We start from the raw sequence: 22449 nt of genomic DNA on the forward strand, positions 1-22449 counted from the left end.
AAAAGAATTGACATGTCAATTCTTTAGGCAGACGGCAGAATTGATCCTGTCATAAAATTGTGTCTATGGCACGGGTGGAGATGCACGCTGTCGCGAGTGGGTGCGAGCGACGGAATTCGACCGAACTTATCTGCACGGATTCTGTTGTGTGAATCCACCCTAACAGAGCGATTTAGGGACAGAAAGGAGAGAAGAGGATATGATAGGAGGGCTGATGGGTGATTGTTTGTTGTAGCTGCCAATCAAGTGTCCAGTTTACCAAGTAACTGGGGGGCCTGTAGGAATTCACTGGGACCAGTGAAGACACAGCCCATATTATTCACTCACTGGGCACTGTAATCTCCTATTGAGTTATACCAGTTTACTGGGATCAGTGAATGGAGCGTGCGCCATACATAATCAGTGGTCACACTCCACTCCTACTGTCTTATACCATTTGGGTTTCATTAGATTGGATGACTGACTGGCTGATTGACATTTTTTTTAATTTATTGTGACTTCCAAATTTTTGACACTTTTACAAGAACATGGGTTAACAAATTTGTCCTTCTGTAATAGTCCCAGTATTGTAGCTACGATAGTTTGTCTGTTTTATTGAAATTCGTTAACATTTTATATGCAAATATTGACCCAAATATTTGACCCAAAATTTGCAAAGCTCGCAAAAAGGAATTTTTGTCTACTTTGCTCATCTCTAGTATTGCAGATCAGTGTGTCAGAGCAATGTCTGGGGACATGTATAGATCTCTATGTACGCAAAGAACTTCTGCATGATATCAGCCCATTCTTACATGCTCCATTATGTCAGAAGACTTGGTAAATATCCATACAAATCTATAAATTATCCATATGAAGATGTCTATATGAATAAACACAGCCCTGCCCTGCTCAGTGACATGATAATAAATACGATGAGTAGTTTTTTTTAACTACACTAGGCTCCTTCTCCCTCTGCTTTCTTGTGCCATTGGACAAACCCTTTAATATATAATGACCCATGAGCTCCTTTAATCCTTAAAATCTTAAGCTCCAAGTATATAAATATATGTAAATGTGTTTATTATGAGCAGAACACATAGATGCATCTGCACGTTGGCCAAGAATATGTTTTCTCAGCTGCTTTAGCTATAATAATCAAGCTTTTACATGTGTTTTTTTTAGTCAAATACATTTCTCTATATCGTGTAAGCAGATTCTGAATTCCGCAAAGCAGGGAATGAGTCTAACTTTTCTGCCTTTCCCTTTGATTCCATTGGCACCCCTGCAGTGCAGAGACAGGCTGAGTATTGAAGAAACATAGAATATGCAAACTTTTGATACATTTTTTAAAATGACTGCACCCATAGCATGGTTTAAGGGAATAAGAACATGAAAGCAAGTACCATACAAATTAGCTGCCCAACCTAAAAACAACATATTCAGCTGCATCTAAAGTGTCCAGCACAGCGAAACCTGCTTTTCCCTATACTCCACACTGTAACCTAGATAAACCGACTGTATCCTTAAAATAACTAGCAAGATTTTTTCTTTTTCTTTACAGACTGTGTGCAAGAATAGGACTGCTTCTCTAATATTAAATTCTAACATATCATTTATAATTTATGCCCTCTAAGTTTTTTACCAGTTTTTTGAGCCCATGGTTACTGCTAGACACCAAAGAGCTTAAAGAAGCAGTTCACAAAAAATTATTATTGCCCCCCCCCCCCCCCGGTAGGCGCTGGCACGTATAGTCACCACAGCTGATCGGTGTCAGGCTGCGCGGCTTCGCTCCGGTCCCGTGGTGCCGTTTAAATCCGGCGAGCGCTCACTGCTGTGACTCCTCTTCTGTCTCCTGTGATTGAACGCCAGAAGTCACGCGCTTCCATAGAGAATGCATTGAAGCATGTGAGTTCCGCTGTACAATCACAGGAGCCAGAAGTGGAGTCACAGTAGCGGCTAAAGTGATCTCGTGCCGGATTTTAACGGTGCTGCGGGACCGGAGTGAAGCCGCGCAGCAGGACACCGATCAGCTGTGATTAGTGTACGTGCCAGTGCCTACCGGGGGGGGGGGGGGGTATCTGGCAGGAAGAGGATAGCTAAAGATCTTTTAAAAGCAACCACTCATGAGGATTTAGGTTACAAGTTACAATAATGATATAAAGAATGCTGCAACATTTCCTACCATATAATCTGCTTGTTTGCTGTTGCCTCCATCTCCCCAAAAGTGAAGCTTTATTCCTGCCCGCACTGTATGCAAATCAGCAGCAATTAATCATGTGGGCGGTGTCTCTCCCTTATTTATTAATGGCTTCTAGAAATAAACCTACATTTTCTGTGAGATGGAGGCAACGACAAACAAACAGTTAATACGGTAGACAAAGTTGCAGCATTCTTTATATCATCATCATTGTAATTCTGAATCCTAAATTCTCATGATTGGTTCCCTTTAAGACCTTTGAGGTGAGGTGAAATTTTGTTGCTCCATAGTCTAGTTCTGATCCCCATTTTTAAAGAGGCCATCCGCCTGATGTTCCACCAGCATGTTCACTTGTTGTGTAATACACCCTTTGACATGTGTTCATGAGACCCTATCATTCCACATGACTGAAGGAGACACTTACTGCTTAGTAACATAGTAGTAACATAGATAATAGCGTTGAAAAAATGCAAGAGTTCATCAAGTTCAACCTACACAAACCCTTGTACATATGCACGACACTTCGAATTGCACAACATAATTAAACCTTTTAGCCCATGGTAAAACAAACAAATGTGTTTCTAAGTGTCTAGCTATTTGTTTTCATTCATTTTCTAATTGAAAACCTTCATGAACTTTTCTACAACAGCCGCTGCTCTGATTTACTGATCAAGATTTGGCACTTATCCCAACTTCACTTAGCACTGTAAATAGTTTACTTGACATCAACAGACTGAAAACACCATAAACAGCAAAGATAAATGATTGAATGGGAATATATCAGAAAATTACATATTGTTTAAGGCTATGTTCACACAACATATACAGCGGGGAAAAAAGTATTTAGTCAGCCACCAATAGTGCAAGTTCCACCACTTAAAAAGATGAGAGAGACCTGTAATTGACACCATATGTGGCCCTTAAAGGACAACTCCGGCGAAAATTTTTTTTGGCTTATTTAACACACATTACAAAGTTATATAACTTTGTAATGTGGTTAAATACCCGGTCTGGCCCCCTTCCCCCACTTTCCGACCCCCGACCCCCCGCCCCGGAAGTTAAAGAATATATACATTACCTATTACGGTCGTCACGGTCCTCTTCTCTGGTGTCGGGTGATGTCAGAGCTGGGGGCGGTCCGGGTCTTCTTCCTCCTCGGCGTCTTCATTGAGAGTGAATGGGAGAGAAAAGGCTGCTGGTGCACATGCGCACCAGCAGCCTTTTCATTGGCTGAAGCGCATCACATGGCTTCCAGCTTGCTCAGCCCTGATTGGCTGAGCTTGCTGGAAGCCATGTGATGCGCTCCAGCCAATGAAAAGGCTGCCGGTGGGCAAGCGCGCTGGCAGCCTTTTCTCTCTCATGGACCCGGAAGAAGGAGACATCGCTGGACGGCGGACGCAGGTGACGGTGAGGCGGACGGCGGCCGAATGGAGTGGCGATCGTCACCGGAGGGATGGTGAGCATGGTGTCTGTGTGTGTCTGTGTTTTTTTTTTTGGGGGGGGTCCCGCCGGAGTTGTCCTTTAACTATGGGAGACAAAATGAGAAAACAAATCCAGAAAATCACATTGTCTGATTTTGTAAGAATTTATTTGCAAATTATGGTGGAAAATAAATATTTGGTCAGTAACAAAATTTCATCTCAATATTTTGTTATATATCCTTTAATGGCAATGACAGAGGTCAAACGTTTTCTGTAAGTTTTCACAAGGTTGGCACACACTGTTGTTGGTATGTTGGCCCATTCCTCCATGCAGATCTCCTCTAGAGCAGTGATGTTTTGGGGCTGTCGCTTGGCAACACGGACTTTCAACTCCCTCCAAAGTTTTCTATAGGGTTGAGATCTGGAGACTGGCTAGGCCACTCCAGGACCTTAAAATGCTTCTTACGAAGCCACTCCTTCGTTGCCCTGGCAGTGTGCTTTGGATCATTGTCATGTTGAAAGACCCAGCCACGTTTCATCTTCAATGCCCTTGCTGATGGAAGGAGGTTTGCACTCAAAATCTCACCATACATGGCCCCATTCATTCTTTCATGTACCCGGATCAGTCGTCCTGGCCTCTTTGCAGAGAAACTGCCCCAAAGCATGATGTTTCCACCCCCATGCTTTACAGTAGGTATGGTATTTGATGGATGCAACTCAGTATTCTTTTTCCTCCAAACACGACAAGTTGTGTTTCTACCAAACAGTTCCACTTTGGTTTCATCAGGCCATAGGACATTCTCCCAATACTCTTCTGGATCATCCAAATGCTCTCTAGCAAACTTCAGACGGGCCAGGACATGTACTGGCTTAAGCAGTGGGACACGTCTGGCACTGCAGGATCTGAGTCCCTGGCGGCGTAGTGTGTTACTGATGGTAGGCTTTGTTACATTGGTCCCAGCTCTCTGCAGTTCATTCACTAGGTCCCCCCGCGTGGTTATGGGATTTTTACTCACCGTTCTTGTGATCATTTTGACCCCCACGGGTGAGATTTTGCGTGGAGCCCCAGATCGAGGGAGTTTATCAGTGGTCTTGTATGTCTTCCATTTTCTAATTATTGCTCCCACAGTTGATTTCTTCACTCCAAGCTGGTTGCCTATTGCAGATTCAGTCTTCCCAGCCTGTTGCAGGGCTACAATTTTGTTTCTGGTGTCCTTTGACAGCTCTTTGGTCTTCACCATAGTGGAGGTTGGAGTCTGATTGTTTGAGGGTGTGCACAGGTGTCTTTTTATACTGATAACAAGTTTAAACAGGTGCCATTACTACAGGTAATGAGTGGAGGAAAGAGGAGACTCTTAAAGAAGAAGTTACAGGTCTGTGAGAGCCAGAAATCTTGATTTTTTGTAGGTAACCAAATACTTATTTTCCACCATAATTTGCAAATAAATTCTTACAAAATCAGACAATGTGATATTCGGGATTCATTTTGTCTTTCATAGTTGAGGTCTACCTATGATGTAAATTACAGACGCCTCTCATCTTTTTAAGTGGGAGAACTTGCACTACTGGTGACTGACTAAATACTTTTTTTCCCCACTGTATTTTCGTAAAAGTACGGCCGTTGTTGCAATTGTCAAAAAAGGCTGTACTTTTTACGAATAGATACGTTGCCAAGCCTTCTATGGGATCCCGGCCGGAGCATTTACACATAGTATGTGCTCCAGGCAGCATCCGTTGCGGCACCGCAAAAAACTGATATGTCAGTTTTCTGCGGACGCTATTCACTGAAAACCATGTTAGTGCACACTATGAAGCAAGCGGCTGCAGCGGCACGCTTAATAGTGTGATGTGGGGAGTTCTGATGCGGGATCATCCGGCCGTGATGATCTTTTCAGAGACCGGCCGCTCTGTGACCTGTCTGGGTCATGGAACGTCCGGTCTCTTACAACATGTGAAGGTGGCCTAAATTAAGATTTTTAACAATTTTGTAAACATTTTTGATGAGGGTTTTTTTTATTACACTATTTATAATATAATATAATCTTGTCAAAGGTAATACCCATATATAGATAACACAACATTCAGAATAATTGATGTTCGGAGCTCCCCTCCCTTTAGAATAACCAGAGGACAATTCACAGAGTATGAATAGAGACCCTTCCTATACTAATAAAAAGGGCCTACCTATGCCTATGTTTATAGGGCTTGCTGTATGGCATGAAGTCCCATGAATTGTAAATAAAAGGCAGGGGGGAGTCGCAAATATAATAAAGAATAGGTAACAGTCCTCCTGCCTCCATTGTCTTACTCCCGGGTCTTGCTGATGGCCGTAATTTTTGGCTGGCATTCAGGTACATACTTAGTCACATCAGCCCGATTTATTGCCTGCTCAGCCAGTCAGTGACTGGGGAAGTGCTCCGCCCCAGTCACTGATTGGCTGAGTGGGCAATCAACTAGACAGGTACACAATTCTTCAGCTGGAGGAGCTGCAGGAGGCTGGTGGGTGTCAGCAAGACTCAGGAGCTACAAGAATAGGTAAGTATACTTTGTTTATTAAGTTCCTGCACCCCCCTTGCTGCCTGTAATTTTTTACTTTCATGGAACTTCTTCTTTAATGCTGTTAAAATAGAGAGGAGCAAAGCTCTGATAAATCCCAATTCACAGCAAGTCAAGCATTAAATTTCCTTCTTAGCTATTCGCAAACTTACCAGATTCAGTTTGTAAATCTGTTAAATATGGTGTCCGAACATATTAGCTTACAGTACTATCTTTTGGTGGGAGCAAGGGATTATCCATAATCCCTTGCACCCATATAATTAGCTGCAAACCCTAGTGTGACCTTAGACCCCCCCACCCCCACCCACTATGTAAGGTGATTAGTCTCCTGGTAATTAGTCTCCTGGAGGCGGCCAGTCGGCTGTGTATAGTGGAGAGCAGGTTGCAGCAGGCAGTTAGAGCAGGGAGAGAAATACAGAGAGAGATAGGGACAGAGAGGAGAGGAGGGTGGATTGTGGGGGAGGGTTTCTTTGGGAGCAGTGAAGCCATTGTCCAGTATACCAAGTAACTGGGTTACTGTTGTATAATATACCAAGTTACTGGGTGCTGGGTGTGCATTATAGGAAGTCTCTGGGTGCTGGGTGTGCATTATAGGAAGTCACAATGAAGACAGTGTCCATCTTAATAACTCACTAGGTGCTCATTTAACAATATAGGAGAGAAAGGAGTCGTGTAGGTTCAACTGCTATTTAACTTGGCGAGGTTAACCTTCTAATCCTCTACCCAAGAAGTGAATACAAGTAGAACAAGAGCAATGAAAGTCCTCTAGTCAAGTTTGGTTGTGTTTATGTATATTAATTCATTTTATATCCAATATTTAAGTATATTAATGTATATCTTAAATATTTGATGTAAAATTCATTAATATACATAAACACAACCAAACTTGACTAGAAGACCTTCATTGCTCTTTTGGTTCTGCTCATTTAATGTCCACTACTGTCCTAGGAGAACATTGATATTACGCCGCTGATCCACTACTGTCCATGGCGAAAAATGAATGATTGACATTTTCCAATGTTGACACTGTCACAGCAACAACTGTTTAAAAAATAGCTAATCTGTAATAGTCCCACTAATGTAGCTTTTATAGTTTGCCATTTGTATGCGATTCACAGATTTGTATATTCGATTCACGATTTGTATATTCGACTGAATATTCGCAAACTTCACAAAGCGAATTCCCGAGTAAGTCCCTCATCTCTACTGTTAAACACAACTCAGGTAATATGGCTGTCCCCAAAATAAAAAAAAAATGAAATAAAATATTTGCAATCAGAAAATGGAGCTAATCAAGGAAAAATCTAGGTGATACATTCCCTTGAAGAGCCTCCATGAAGCTTTTAATAGCTCTGTTATTAGCACAAGCTCTCAAGCTGCCCATAGACAAAGTTTGATTGTATGAATGATGAAAGTTGTTTCAGATGATTTTTAAACAATTTATTTACACAAATAATCTTCTCCAAGGTTAAAGGAGTTAAATGGGTTGTCCTATAAGAGACAAACTATTTCATATGTGAGCCATTGGAGGGATTATTTTTTTTCTAAGAAAAATTGATGTCAACCAAAAATAATGGAATGTTATTACATAGTGGCCATCAGTTCAATATATACAATCAAAGTCTATCTGATTAGGAGCCAGTGCTTGATTGCTCACAAGTGGAGGAACTTCATTTATGTTGTCAATAAGCCCTAATAGAGTATATGAATGGGAGTTTCTGTGATAGTATAAGCATCTATACAAAATTACGTATGTAACACAAAACTTTGATCTGTGATTGAATGTTGCATTCTATACAACTGATTATTTCCAGTGTACCGTGTGGAAAATTATCATTATTTTTTTGTTTTTTGTCTTAATTTATATTGTCGTACAGTAATGGGGTACTCTCATCACATTGAGACTGGGTTCACACTACGTATATTTCAGTCAGTATTGTGGTCCTCATATTGCAACCAAAACTAGGAGTGGATTGAAAACACAGAAAGGCTCTGTTCACACAATGTTGAAATTGAGTGGATGGTCGCCATTTAATGGCAAATATTTGCTGTTATTTTAAAACAACGGCTGTTATATTGAAATAATGGCAGTTATTTACTGTTATATGGCAGCCATCCACTCAATTTCAACATTGTGTGAACATAGCCTTTCTGTGTTTTTAATCCACTCCAGCCAGAAGTATATGGTACATTCTAAGGCTCACGTTCCAGTTTTGCCTGTGACAGCCACAATTGATTGCAAAGTTTAGCATTGTGTGCACTAATATGGTGTCACTGAATGTTACTATGTGATGAAAAGAGACTTGCTGTCTCTCAAAACACTTGTGGGAATTAAAACTTCTTTCATCCACATAAAGTGTCTCTGCAATTAGATGTCAACTAAGAGGACCATCTGCCGCTGGCTACAGCACTCTATACAATCACTTCTCCTTCAAGTTTCATGCATTTCGGACACCAGTGGCGTAGCTACCGCGGTCGTGGCGGTTGCCGCTGCAACCGAGCCGCTGCCAAGGGGGGGTCCGCGAGGCCCCCCCTTGCCTCTGTACTGCTCCCCTCCCACTCCTTCTTGTGATTGCAAGCAATGTTTTGCTTGCGATCACAAGAGGCAGGCTGGGACGGGCCCCCGGCTGACTTGCGGGGCTGGAAGCATCGCGTAGGCAAAAAAACAGGTCCCGGGAAGCCCCGCCCCGCCTGTTGCGGAAAGCCCGCCAGTGCGTGTGACTAGAAGACTAGAGAAACCATTGTTTTAAAGGGCATGATGAGGGATGTAGTGGTATGATGATAAAGGAACAAGAAGATGATGAGGGGTATAGTGGTATGATGATGGAACAAGAGGATGATGAGGGGAGTTGTGGTATGATGATGAAGGAACAAGAAGATGTTGAGGGGTATAGTGGTATGATGATAGAACAAGAAGATGATGAGGGGAGTTGTGGTATGATGATGAAGGAACAAGAGGATGATGGGGGTGTAGTGGTATGATGATGGAGGAACAAGAGGATGATGGGGGTGTAGTGGTATGATGATGATGAAGGAACAAGAGGATGATGGGGGTGTAGTGGTATGATGATGATGAAGGAACAAGAGGATGATGGGGATGTAGTGGTATGATGAAGGAACAAGAGGATGATGAGGGGTGTAGTGGTATGATTATAAATGAACAAGAGGATGATGAGGGGTGAAGTGGTATCATGATGAAGGAACAAGAGAATGGGAGTGTAGTGGTATGATGATGAAGGAACAAGAGGATGATAGGGATGTAGTGGTATGATGATGAAGGAACAAGAGGATGGGGGTGTAGTGGTATGATGATAAAGGAACAAGAGGATGATGAGGGGTGTAATGGTATGATGATGAAGGAACAAGAGGATGATGAGGGGTGGTGTAGTGGTATAATGATGAAGGAACAAGAGGATTATGAGGGGTGTAGTGGTATGATGATGAAGGAACGAGAGGATCATGAGGGGTGTAGTGGTATGATGATTAAGGAACAAGAGGATGATGAGGGGTGTAGTGGTATGATGATTAAGGAACAAGAGGATGATGGGGGTGTAGTGGTATGATGATGAAGGAACAAGATGATGGGGGTGTAGTGGTATGATGATTAAGGAACAAGATGATGATGGAGGGTGTAGTGGTATGATGATTAAGGAACAAGAGGATGATGAGGGGAAAACATTGGGGGTCCATCTATAAGGTGGACTACATGGGGGGTGTATACAATAGAGCATGCACAGAGGGGGGCATGTACTGTAAGGGGGGGGTCACATAGTGTCAGGGCTGCCTAAAAAATGAGGGTGTAAAGGGGACAGAACAGATGTGCAATGTATAGATATGAGGATGGTGTCAGTGTGAGGAGCCTAATATGTCTGTCTGGCAGATTCTGTTGATTTGTGACTCAGAGAAGTTCTCATAATGGCCCAGGGCAGATGGAGAAGATGAAAAGGAAAGAACTCCGATCAGAGAAGACGTCCCCTGTGAGTCACTTGATATAACTGCACTTTAAGGTATATGGTGTATAGATCCTGTGTACAATGCATCCACCTCTATATGACTGTATGAAGTGGTATTGGTCTATGTACAGAGGATTTTATTCAGTAGCAGCGGTGGTGTTAGTCAGTATGTGGTGGTGTTAATCAATAGCAGTGGTGGTGTTAGTCACTATGTGGTGGTATTAGTCAGTAGCAGCGGTGGTGTTAGTCAGTATGTGGTGGTATTAGTCAGTAGCAGTGGGGTGTTAGTATGTGGTGGTATTAGTCAGCATTTGGTGGAATTATTTGTTACTTGTTATCTGGTACTGTGTTTTATTGGATTTAGTATACTGGATTTGGACAGTAACAAAATGTTTGTGATGGTTGTGGTATGGTGGTAATATTTCCCCTTGTGTACTGGTAATATTGGCAATATTGGTCTCAGTAACAGGATTTGGTTAGTAACAGTATGGCGGTAATATGTATGGTGATAATATTTCCTGTATACTGGTATTATTGGTAATATCAGTCTTTAGATATATATCTACCAATAGCATTGAGAAAGGGGGGGCCAAGTTGACCTCTTGTACCAGGGCCCAAGAGACATCAGAATCTGGTGAAGAGTAGTGTTCCTTTTTGTATACCTCATGCTGTCTTTTGGAGTCATACCGGTGTAACACCCTAAAGGATAAGTGTACTGACATCTTACTCCAAAAGTATTTTCATCTGCCACCTGTAACCGCCCCTGCAGCGCCTATCTGTGGTTCTTTTTTTCATCAGAATCCAATCTGGTGCAACTGGTAGAGCTAATCAACTTAAAATTAATCAAATTTGTTACAAATAATAAAAAAAATACCTAGTCAGAAACATTTGTAAGTTGTTTCAGGGGAATCTCTGCAGGCAAGGACTCTTAAAAAAGACAGGAGCCTCTGCTCATGTACACATGTACTACAGAAAATTGCCATAGGGTAGAATGCCTAGAAAACTACTTAGAAAAGCAGTGACTCCTGTACAGCAAGTAGTGCTGCACTACACATTGCTTATTACTGTTAGGATTCTTACTGTTTGGTCACTTAAAGAATGACTAAAGATTTGTATATGACCTGCTTGGCACTGTACATTTCTCATCCTGCTCCACGTTGATGAGGGGCAACACCCTGAAACAGCTGTCTTTGGATGGATACCTGGTCTTGGTTTTTCCCTTGTCATTACATTGACTTATAGGGCCACTTAATATTGGGGTTTTGGTGGTTTCCTTACAGGAGCCACCCCTTGGCTGGGCCCTTCTTGAAGGGATATCTGGCTAGTACCTGTGTTTTGAGACTCTTAAATTCCACTGAGGTTCCACAGGCTCTTTCTTTTGCATATACGTGTTTCCCAGGGAGCAATGCACCTAGGATTTCACTGCATTAAGCGCTTTACTCAGCAGTCAGCAGTGTTATCTTTGGCTGGTCTCCTTGAGATCAGTGATCTGTTTCTCTTATACATTCCTCATACTGCCACTCAAGTCCCCAGATCTCCTCTGGTTTGTAAATATTCAAATGTGCTAGTTCAATGCACTGGAGGCACTTCCAAGGCACCAATATACCCTCCTAAGGTGACATGCCACCTTCAGAATCAAGTCTGGCTGCTTCACCAAGAGGAGCAGTAAACAGTGCACTGGGGGTGCTGGGAACTTGCATAGTTAGCAAAATCATGCGAGGAATGGGTGGCACCATTATTATCTGCTTGGCCATGTAGATCATTTTGTATAGAAACCTTTATTTAGTAACTCGACATTTGCTTTAACTATTCCCCCCCCCCCCCCCCCCCCCCCCCGGCAACACACACACACCAGAGTGAGGGTACTCTTCACCTGGTGAAACAAGTGTGTGGCTAAATCGGTCAAATTAGGGTGGCCAAATTAATTACAAAAGTTCTGCTCATCATTAGTTACTAGTTTTACATAGCTGCTAGCTAAGTAGAAGGTGGAAGAGGGTGAAAGTCAAAATACTTATTCTACTTAGGGATGACAAACGTCCCTCTCCCGTCCGCAGTCAGCTGTCATAGATACAACCAGACCTAATTGATTTATTTGAGGTATCATTTGTTTTCCAGTATGATGCTTTTATAGTATTTTTTTTACTAATGTTTGTTATCAAGAAGAAACACTTACTGATAAACCACAAGAGCGTTAAAAAGGAAGTTGGCGTTAGATGTAGAAGAAAGTAAGAGAAACATTTATCCCCCCCCCCCCTATATAATGGTTATTTTCGGTCTATTCAGTCCATCAAAACATCCACTTACTGCCCTCTATTAACACTTGTTTTATCCAAGGGGCAAGTTACAGCTGGAAAGAAAATGTGTCCCCAGAGGCAATACATGGTCAGAAAGAAATGCCCATTTTCTTAATGAGCTCATGAATAAGATAGATTCACATGTTATTTCTACCGAATATTAATGAGTTCATTATTTCAAAAATATATACACATATAAAATAATGGGGAAAAAAATGTAAATTCAGGTACAAAGCAGATACACTGGCGCACAAGATGACTTATGTAGCATGTCCTCTTGGATGAACTTGGCCAGTAAAACAATATAAGGTGTTAGATCTATCAATACTATGTTATGTATCACCATAATAATCGTGTGGCCGTGAAGCCATTCATTCAATGCTCCTCTAATGAGCGGCACAAATGAGCACATTAATGGGGGAATCAGGCATCCTAATTGTTAGCGGGAAGGCATTATTTCATGTCCATGGGCAGTTTTACACCAACTAAATGGTGCTATGTGCCAATCCTATTCCCCTATGCATATCAATGTAATGCCAGCTAGGGAAGAGGCAATACACTTTAACTCTGTGTGTCACTTTTTATCTTTTCGTTACTAGTATACTGTACATAGAATTTAAATAGGACTTATTAAAGTAAATTAATGCAAGGGAGTTTTGTTTTGCAGAAATGTCGCTGTCTCCTTGAACTGATGGGTCTAGAAAAAATCCAAGTATGCTGTTGCTGAAACAAACACATTGAGATGTATGGATTTCACAGATACTTTTGTAATAAATAAATCTAATAGTGGAAGTAAGGATCAATATGCTAAACTATTTTATTATCAGTTCTGCAAAATTAATCTTTGTATCTAAAGATCTAGGGATACAAAAGGAAATCTAGAGTATACCATTTCATTAAAGGAGAAGTCCGGCGAACATTTATATAAGTATTGTATTGGCCTCCAAAAGTTATCTAAATCACCAATACACACTTATTACGGGAAATGCTTATAAAGTGCTTTTTTCCCCTGCACTTACTACTACATCAAAGCTTCACTTCCTGGATAAAATGGTGATGTCACGACCTGACTCCCATACAAATCATGGTGGACCTTTGGCACTCCAATTGTGAGGAAACTACAATTCTTATTATACTTTACCTGATAGCCATTGGTTGTCCAGGCATGATAGGAATTGTATCTTTGCAACAACTAGAAAGATGAATGTTTTCCATTACTAATCTATACAATAAATATTATGTTTAATGGTGGGACAACCCCTTTAAGGATTGACTTTGAATCCACTTAATTTCCACTAGGAGTTAACATTAGCCTATGATACCTTTTGATATTCAATGAAATGCTTCTTTCCTATCTACATTCTGCTCATCAGGCTGCGGGCTAAGAAGTCTGCTCTGCCCCGTGACGCTCCCTGCTACTCCTCTCCAGGTACTGGGAAAAGATAGATCCTGTCCTAGGAAACTGGGAGAAGTTTCCCAGGACTGGATCCATCTTTTCCCAACACCCAGGAAGGAGCGGCACTGAGCTGAGCAGACTTCAAAGCCCACAGCCTGATTAGCAGAATGTAGATGATACAAAGCGATTCACTTCGTTCCTATTGTAAATTTGCTCATCTCTAGTCAGCATCATTGCCACCGGTGGGCCCAGGGAAACCTACTCCCAGCACCAGCCAACATGTCTCCCTTTGTTGTGTGCAATAACAAGGCATTCTGTACCTTTCACTTTACAATATTTTTTAGACACATGAAAGAATCTTCTTGCAGCATATTAATCTTTTCTTCAACTGATCCAAAGTGACAGAAAAACTGATGTCAAATGCACAGTCCTACGGATGTTATGGATTAAGAATAAATGCCATGATGGCAGAACTAATGAAGACTGATGCTTGCTGATACACAGGTGAGGTTAAGAGCATCAGATTGCATTAGTCTTCATCAGTTCCATCATTACGAGTTCTGTCTCGATTTTTCTTTTATTATTGACGTTGAAAGGAGATTGTTTGAAAAACCTGATGCGCACAGATGACACTTTATCATCAGTTTCTCAAGCCATTTAGATCAGTTGAAAAACATAAAACAAATTGCAATAAATAGATAAATAAATAAATAAAAATGTTGCCATACATTCCTATAATTGCTATTTTATTGCATATCTGTACTTACAGTGAATATCTAAGGCCTGTGTTGCTATATGAGGTGCTGAGCTTAAGGATTCGTGGTCCACTCTGCAGCTCACAACTGCCCCATCATCTTTACGATCCCCTCGGAAATCCAGGACGCTGGTCACTGTGAACGTCTTTCCATTGCTATCCCTCTCTTGTATTTTCTCGACGTCTATATTAAAAAGAAGTCAGGAGTTCACTAAAAGGTTCATTATACCAGTATCAAAACACAGTGCCTAATTCCTTACTGCAGTTTTCCTTCTAAATAAGCATTGAATAAGCCTTATTAAAGTCTATTATGTGGCTGGGTTTTCTTTATACTTTAATATGCAATTTACAAGAAAAGAAAAGAGAATTGCTTATACAAGTAGGTGTATTTTAATAGAAAATACTACGACCAAGGTAAAGGTAAAATATAATTTCTATTTTTTTTACATTATTTTGAAGCCAATTCCTTATAGAAGACTTAAGATTATCCCGAGTAAGTGTCTAGTACTGAAGATAGATAAGCATTGGTAACAATGGTTCAGTAAGCCATGACCCTCCACACAGATAGAATGAAATACAATATCCAGTCAAAGCTGAAATCTTATATTAATCCCAACATAATGACAGCACTATATCTGACCCCTGCACAAACTGCTGGCTATGACAAGGAATACAAATGCTTGGCTTCAGATTTTAAATGGATTGATAGTTTCCAGAATTGAAATGGGCATGTCGTTGAAAATCTAAATACACAGAGGATGTGATATAAAGCATGTTTGCAATTTACAATTTACTTACTTGAAATTTATGTCCAGTCTCCTGATGGAAGCTTTTTTAGTCTTATGCTGGCTGAATAAAAGAGACCAAATGCAGGACGTCATCTCAAAGAGAAGGCAGTCATTTGATTGACAGACGAATTGAGCCGCAACACTCTCTGCTGGCCAGGAAAACTTCTGTTTATACTCTTTTTTTCAAGACTAAAAAGCTGCCTTTAGGAGACTGGACCTTGATACATGTAAGTATAGCTGTTATATAGCTGCCTTCAGGAGACTGGACCTGGATTTCTAGTAAGTATAGCTGTGATATAGCTGCCTTTAGGAGACTGAACTTGGATACAGTAAGTATTGCTCTTATATAGCTGCCTTCAGGAGACTGGACTTGGATACAGTAAGTATAGCTGTTTATATAACAGCTTTCAGGAGACTGGACCTCAATACAGTAAGGATTGCTGTTATATAGCTGCCTTCAAGAGACTGGACTTGGATATAGTAAGTATAGCTGTTATACAGCAGCCTTCAGGAGACTGGACCTAAATACAGTAGGTATTGCTGTTATATAGCTGCCTTCAGGAGACTGAACTTGGATACAGTAAGTATAGCTGTTTATATAACAGCTTTCAGGAGACTGGACCTCGATACAGTAAGTATAGCTGTTATATAGCTGCCTTCAGGAGACTGGACCTAAATACAGTAAGTTTAGCTGTCATATTGCTACCTTCCGGAGACTGGACCTGGATACTTGTAAGTATAGCTTTGTTTTACAGCATTATAATTGAAAACAAAAAATGAAAGCAAGTTGCAAATATTCATTATTTTGCAACAACAAGTAGAGAAAAGCAGATGGCATCGCTCCAGTTCCCACTCACGGCAGATACTCTGGCAGACCATCAGTCATGTATGCCTAGGTGGTGCCTAATCTTGAATAACTGTCTAAACAATGCAGATACAAAAGGGAAAAGATGGCACTCACCAGCTGGGTGTTATTTAGCCTGTGAGGATCGAGGATCGCCCTATCCTCACATGCTCAATAAAGTCGGATGATTCAACACCCAGCTGGTGATTGCCATTTTTTCCTTTTGTATCTACATTCCTTATTTTACATCCCCTGACAATTTACATTTTTAAGTTATAATATCAGGCACCCTTTTAAAGGGAATCTCTTTTTCTGGGTTTTAAATATATTTGGCTCATTCTTATTAGGGGTCAACACTATTTATGCCTTAATAGTCACTTCATCACTAGTATGCATACAATACTAAATGGATAAGGTAATATATAATATATAATATAAGCAAGCCCAATACATAACAGATCCAATATGTCTGAGCCTATGCTTTAAAGTGTCCCCTTAGAGACATGTCAAATGTTTGTTTGTTTGTTTGTTTGCGGTCTGGGTGCTGAGATCCCCCCCCTGATCACTAAGCCTGGCAAAGAGAAGTGTTCAGCCGAGCTCTTCTCTCCTCTTCACTGCAGGACATGGACTTCACAGACTTTTTATAGAATCTGTGTCCTGCAGCAAAGCATGAGATAAGGAGAAACACTTTAAATCGAGGGCTTCTCTATTGTCTTCTCTATACTCTAACAGATTAAAACAGTTCACATGTCTCTGTATTTACCATAATAAACTCATCAAGAACATCTTGGAAGATAACTTTAGGGCTATGTTCACACTACAAATATTTTCGCAAAACTACTACTATTGTTGCCGATTGCAACAACGGTCATGAATATTAAGAAAATATACATAACATTGCCACCTATAGAATCCCGGCCGGAGTGTATACACATAGTAAACAATTAGTATTTGGGATTGAGGATACAGAAGTAAGCAATTTTAAAAGTGTTTAGTTTTATATTTTAGGCTTTTGTGTTTCCTACTGAGATCAGGCTCATCTTAGGGGCTTGTGGAATGTCCTTGGAGGCATGTGAGGTCTCAGATACAGACTCAGAGATGCAGAGCCCCACCATCACCACCACCAAACCCAACCAGTAAGTGACAGCAGGGCGATGCCAGGCTGAGTTGGCCAGGTTAGAATACTTCATCTTTAGCAGCCAGGGAGGAGGAGAAGAACGAGGAGAACAGCAGGGGAGGAGAACAGCAATGCAAGATGGGAAATGTAACCCATATTGACTACTGGTGATGATGATGGAGCTGTCCATTCTTTCTTTGCTCAGTGGGAATAGAATGTTGGATGGAGGATATAAGATTAGTAGGATTAGTGTTGTAATATTGCTGTACAACTCTTCTTCCAATTTTCGTAAATGAATGCCAGAATACCCCTTTAATGCCAAGAATCATACCTGTAATTTCTTGGTCACCTTTGAACCATCTAAGTTCTGCAGCTGGTTTGCTTCCAGAAGTTTTACATGTCAGTCGTATTGGTTCTCCTTCCATAACTGGGGGTGAATATCCTGTAATGTGTGGCTTCTCGGGAACACCTAAATCAATATAAAGATCATACAAATAAATATTATATAGAAAATGCATATTGTAAAAAAAAAAAAATATATATATAGGTGAGATTTGACATCAGGTTTCTAGTATTTTGCAGTATTAGCCAAGTGGGCAAATAATTGCATAAAAAGAGCATTGACATGGCACCCCTTCAAGTCTATATGATTTATGTCAGCAAACTGGGGTAAATCATAGCTGAAATATACACCAGCTTTAAGCAGGGATAGATTTTACTGTAGCACCTCTTAAAGGGGTACTCTGAGAGGGGGCGGGAGAAAATAATTACACCTATTTACCTCCCTAGCTCCCGCAATGCTACCCGCATCCTTCTACTTCAGTCCCCGGCAGCTTCCTGGTCTGAGACAGGACTTGTGATAGGCAGTGATGTGATGTGATGCTTAGCCAATCAGAGGCTGTAGCAGTGTCTCGCCTCTACCTCTGAATGGCTGAGCCTTAAACATTACTTCTCAAGTATCATCTCAGACCAGGAAGCAGCCAGAGACCAGGAATTGACGTGCTGGAGATGGCGAGGTATGAAGGTAGGCGAATGTGAAAAAAAAGGGTCCTGGCTGGAGTATCCCTTTAATAAATCTTCCAAAACAAATAGCATCAGGAGTTTACATAAGGTCAGTTTATCTCTTACCAGTCTTAGTAAATACTAAATAAATAGTAAGGTAAAGAAATCTCTGCACTTTAAAACCTGAATGAGCTGAAACATTCATGCTTTAACATAAGTGTTGGACACCCTGAAGTTCTCTAAAATAATATATATTTTCCTATTAGATTATTAAAAAAATAATTATTCTATAAAAAAAAAAAAATCTGAAAAGTATATGAAATAAATAGTCTATAAAATATAGCCTAATAAAAGATTAAATACTATTTCTAAATATGAAAATAAAGAATAAAATATGAAATTTAAGAAAATAAAATAATAAAGAAAAATATGCGGCAAATTTAAAATGTTTATAAAATTAAAATAATTTATTTAAAATTCAGTTAAAAAAAAGTTCCCACTAAAAACGAAAAAGTGATATAAATTTCAAATAAATTATACCAGTAAAAAAGCATTCAAATCACCTATATAGTAACATGCTCAGACAGTAGCTTGTATATGAAAAACCTTTATTTTCTTAGCACTGCCTGTATAATGCCGAACCATCACTTTATATGGAGGATTTAGCCAGATATTTATACTTTGGATCCAAAGATGGGTCTCCGAGGAAGAGCATTAAGCTGAGGAAGTTATTATTCTGATATACTGTGCTTAGAATGGGTAGTTTTTGTCCTTAATGGCAAACTTGTAAAGATTTTTTTTGTAAAATAGTCTCAGCGGGGCTTACAAAAAAGCCAGCTTTCACATACTATGCACAAAACCAATTCACTAGCTGGATTAACTTTAATATAACTGGCATTCAGCATTAGTCCTATTAAGTGAAAGAACCTGGTCTTCTAAAACAAGTGAAGATCGCAGGCAAAAAAAAAAATAATCAATCTTTAAAATTGTATAACAGGTTAGGAACATAGGCGTGTTTGCAATAAACTATAGCAATTTCATCTGATTCAGCTGCTGACATTCAATGAATCTCATAAAGTGGTGAGTTTAAGTGTTATTCCTTGGCTTTCTCGATGAATCTCTTTCATTTTTAGTGTCACCGAAACCCTCAGAAGGAAAAAAGAGAGATCGTTTAGGGAATAAGGTATAAATGGTGAAGGGTGCCCCATAAAAGCTTCAAAAACTTATAGTCTGTGGCAGAAATGGTGGGAACCAAGAAAAAAAATGCCACACAAAAAAAGAAAGGAGCAATAAAACTTTTGAGTTATATGGCTCACTTTGTCCTTAAGAATATATAGTTGAAAGCTGAAGGTTAGGCCATACCCAAAATACTATCCCCTGGGCATAAAAGGATACCAGCACGGGAAAACTATAAACACAGAGTTGTGAATAAAAGGGAAAAATTTAGTATTTAGAAGTGAAAAATAAAAAAATTAATACATGTTTATGTATAGTGTTTGAGCCTTTAAATTAGCTTTGAGGCAATGTTTACAGGGGGGGGGGATTTATCAAACATGGTGTAAAGTGAAACTGGCTCCCCTAGTACAACAACCAATCAGATTCCACCTTTCATTTTCCAAAGAGTCTGTGGGGAATGAAAGGTGGAATCGGATTGGTTGCTAGGGGCAACTGAGACAGTTTCACTTTACACCATGTTTGATAAATCTCCCCCATAGTTTTTTTTTTTTTTGTCAGATGTTTTTGTACAAAACAAAACCGGGAATGGGTCAGAAACAAAGAAAAGATGCAAAGCTTTGCATTGAAACTCTTGGGGTTTTAGCTACAAACACATGGTAGGTCAAAATTTTAAGAACATTCTTTTATTTCAGAAACAAAAGGGAACCGTTCATAGTCGAATACCCCAGAAAGTAATATCAATGAAGACAACAATTGTCTCAGAAATAGATTGTCACAAGATTTGCAATAGTTTCCTTTGTTCATCCCCATGGACAGCACATTGAACATGTCGAATAACTATGCATCACAGGGAGTGTTCCCAGTTGTTGTTGCAACTTTTTGTGTTGCGAACTTTTGAAGTACAGGAAATATTGCAAATCTGATCAATATCTGAGACAACGTTGGTCTTCTTTGATATGCTACATAATCACCTTTCCATTGAAATAACCTCCTCTTGGTCTAATTAGGGAATTCACAAGACAGTGTCCATGTTTCTGACTTAGCCTAAACAATAGGCTTCCTCACACATTACTTGCTGGAGTATTTAAATATGTCATTCCCTCTTTCATTTCTTAAATAAAATGGTGTCCTGAGAATCTACTGACTGAACTACCAAAAAAAAAGAGTAAACATAACGTAAAGGGAAACTGTTACAATTAACATGTCCTGTCTATAAGTTATAGAGTGGGTAGAGGGGAGCTTGACTAGATTAATATCATTTTGCGAGGAAATGTTCAATTCATTTAAATACCAGAACTTGTCAGTGACTGAGTAGCATCGTCCACTGGAGTCAAACTCTAAACAAGCAGATATTTAAAGAGACTCTGTCAGTAGGTTTATACTGTCCTATCTCAGGGTAGCATAAACTAGTGACAGAGAAGCTGAACAGAATGGTGTGTCACTTACATTGTTCTGTGCAGCTGACTCGGAGATATCCTCTTGAATAACATGGACAATATGTAGTCCTCTTTATTATGTGCATGAGCCCAGTCCAGAAAAACCCCGCCCACCAGCTGCTGATTGGCAGTTATCTATCCATGCTGTGTATAGGCAGTCAATTTTCAATCTGTAGCTAGTGGGTGGGGGGAGGGGGGAGGCAAGAATCCTATTCTCCTACATATTAGGAGAACAGCTGAACAGAATAATGTAAGTATTACACCAATCTGTTCAACATTGCTGTCACTACTGCCCTCAAAAATAAGTTGTACTGAACATTTCCCTTGAAACAACATATCTGTTTAGACCATCTTTCCCTATAACATTCAGACTGCTAAAGGGGAACATATTAAACTTCATAGGTTGCCCCTAATGACCACTATTATGTTTTTTTGTTTTGAATATTTTTTTGTGGTCATTAAAGTAATTTGTTATTAGATGCTTTGAATGCTCCATGTGCTTTCCATGCTATCATTCAGTGGTTATCCATGTGATCAACACTGTCAAGAGAAACCATGACATGCTTAAAGGGTACCCTCCCAACTTATATGAGGTCGCCTGTCCACTCAGTGATACAATCAGGTGCCCCCAATGTAGTCAGCTCATTGCTAGATGCATGTCTGTCTGACAGCTGCCCCACCAAACCATATCATAAAGGGGTAGTGCAGTGCTACACATTTATTCACTAAATAACACACATTACAAAGTTATACAACTTTGTAATGTGTGTTATTTAAGTGAATGGCCCCCTTCTCAGTGTTCCCCCCACCCCTGGAAGTGTTGGGCATTATACTCACTGAATTACTGTCAACCCCTGCCACCATCTTGGGCAATTGCATCAACTTTAGGAGGCCGGCTGGACTGCTCCAGCCGTCCTTCATACCAGCCCCCCTCCAGCGCGTCGTCAGCTGCTCATCCGCCATTGGCTGAGCTTAACTAGGCTTGGCCAATCGCTGCTGAGCAGCTGATGATGTGCCAAAGGGGGGCCGGCATGAGGGAGGGCTGGAGCGGTCCGGCTGGCCTCCTGAAGATGACGTGTTCGACCCAAGATGGCGGCCTGGGTGGACAGTGATTTTGTGAGTATAATGCACCACATTTCCGGGGGTGGGGGGAACACGAGGAAGAGAGCCATTCACTTACATAACACACATTAAAAAGTTGTATAACTTTGTAATGTGCGTTATTTAGTGAATAAATGTGTAGCACCCTACGACCCCTACGATAATCATGAAGGAAAAGATGTTACCAGGGATGTTACAGACTGATTGAATCATTTATTGAACATATTATGGTATCTCCAATGCAAATCATTTTGACTTTGGGTTGATTTTATTATGGGACAATCATTATAATTTGTGTGTGTGTGCAAGGGAATATTTATTTATATTTATATATATATATTTTTTTTTTTTTTGTATTAACAATAATAAAGCAGAATGTGCCTTGCATCTAATATATATATACACACACACACACACACACACACACACACACAC

At 40.3% G+C, this 22449-nt stretch overlaps 1 protein-coding gene across 3 annotated transcripts in view; it reads right to left on the bottom strand.

Moving 5' to 3' along the window:
* CADM2 (cell adhesion molecule 2) overlaps positions 1-22449 on the bottom strand; it is a 1249250-nt gene that overhangs the window by 172017 nt on the left and 1054784 nt on the right. For all 3 annotated transcript variants that reach the window (XM_069944426.1, XM_069944427.1, XM_069944425.1), the window contains 2 exons: positions 17631-17768; positions 14564-14734 (listed from right to left, as the gene is read on the bottom strand). In XM_069944426.1, the coding sequence (XP_069800527.1) occupies positions 14564-14734; positions 17631-17768 (309 nt within the window). The remainder of the gene's footprint in view (positions 1-14563; positions 14735-17630; positions 17769-22449) is intronic.

This window comes from Dendropsophus ebraccatus, chromosome 11 (genome assembly GCF_027789765.1).
Source record: "Dendropsophus ebraccatus isolate aDenEbr1 chromosome 11, aDenEbr1.pat, whole genome shotgun sequence".
NCBI classification, from domain to species: domain Eukaryota; kingdom Metazoa; phylum Chordata; class Amphibia; order Anura; family Hylidae; genus Dendropsophus; species Dendropsophus ebraccatus.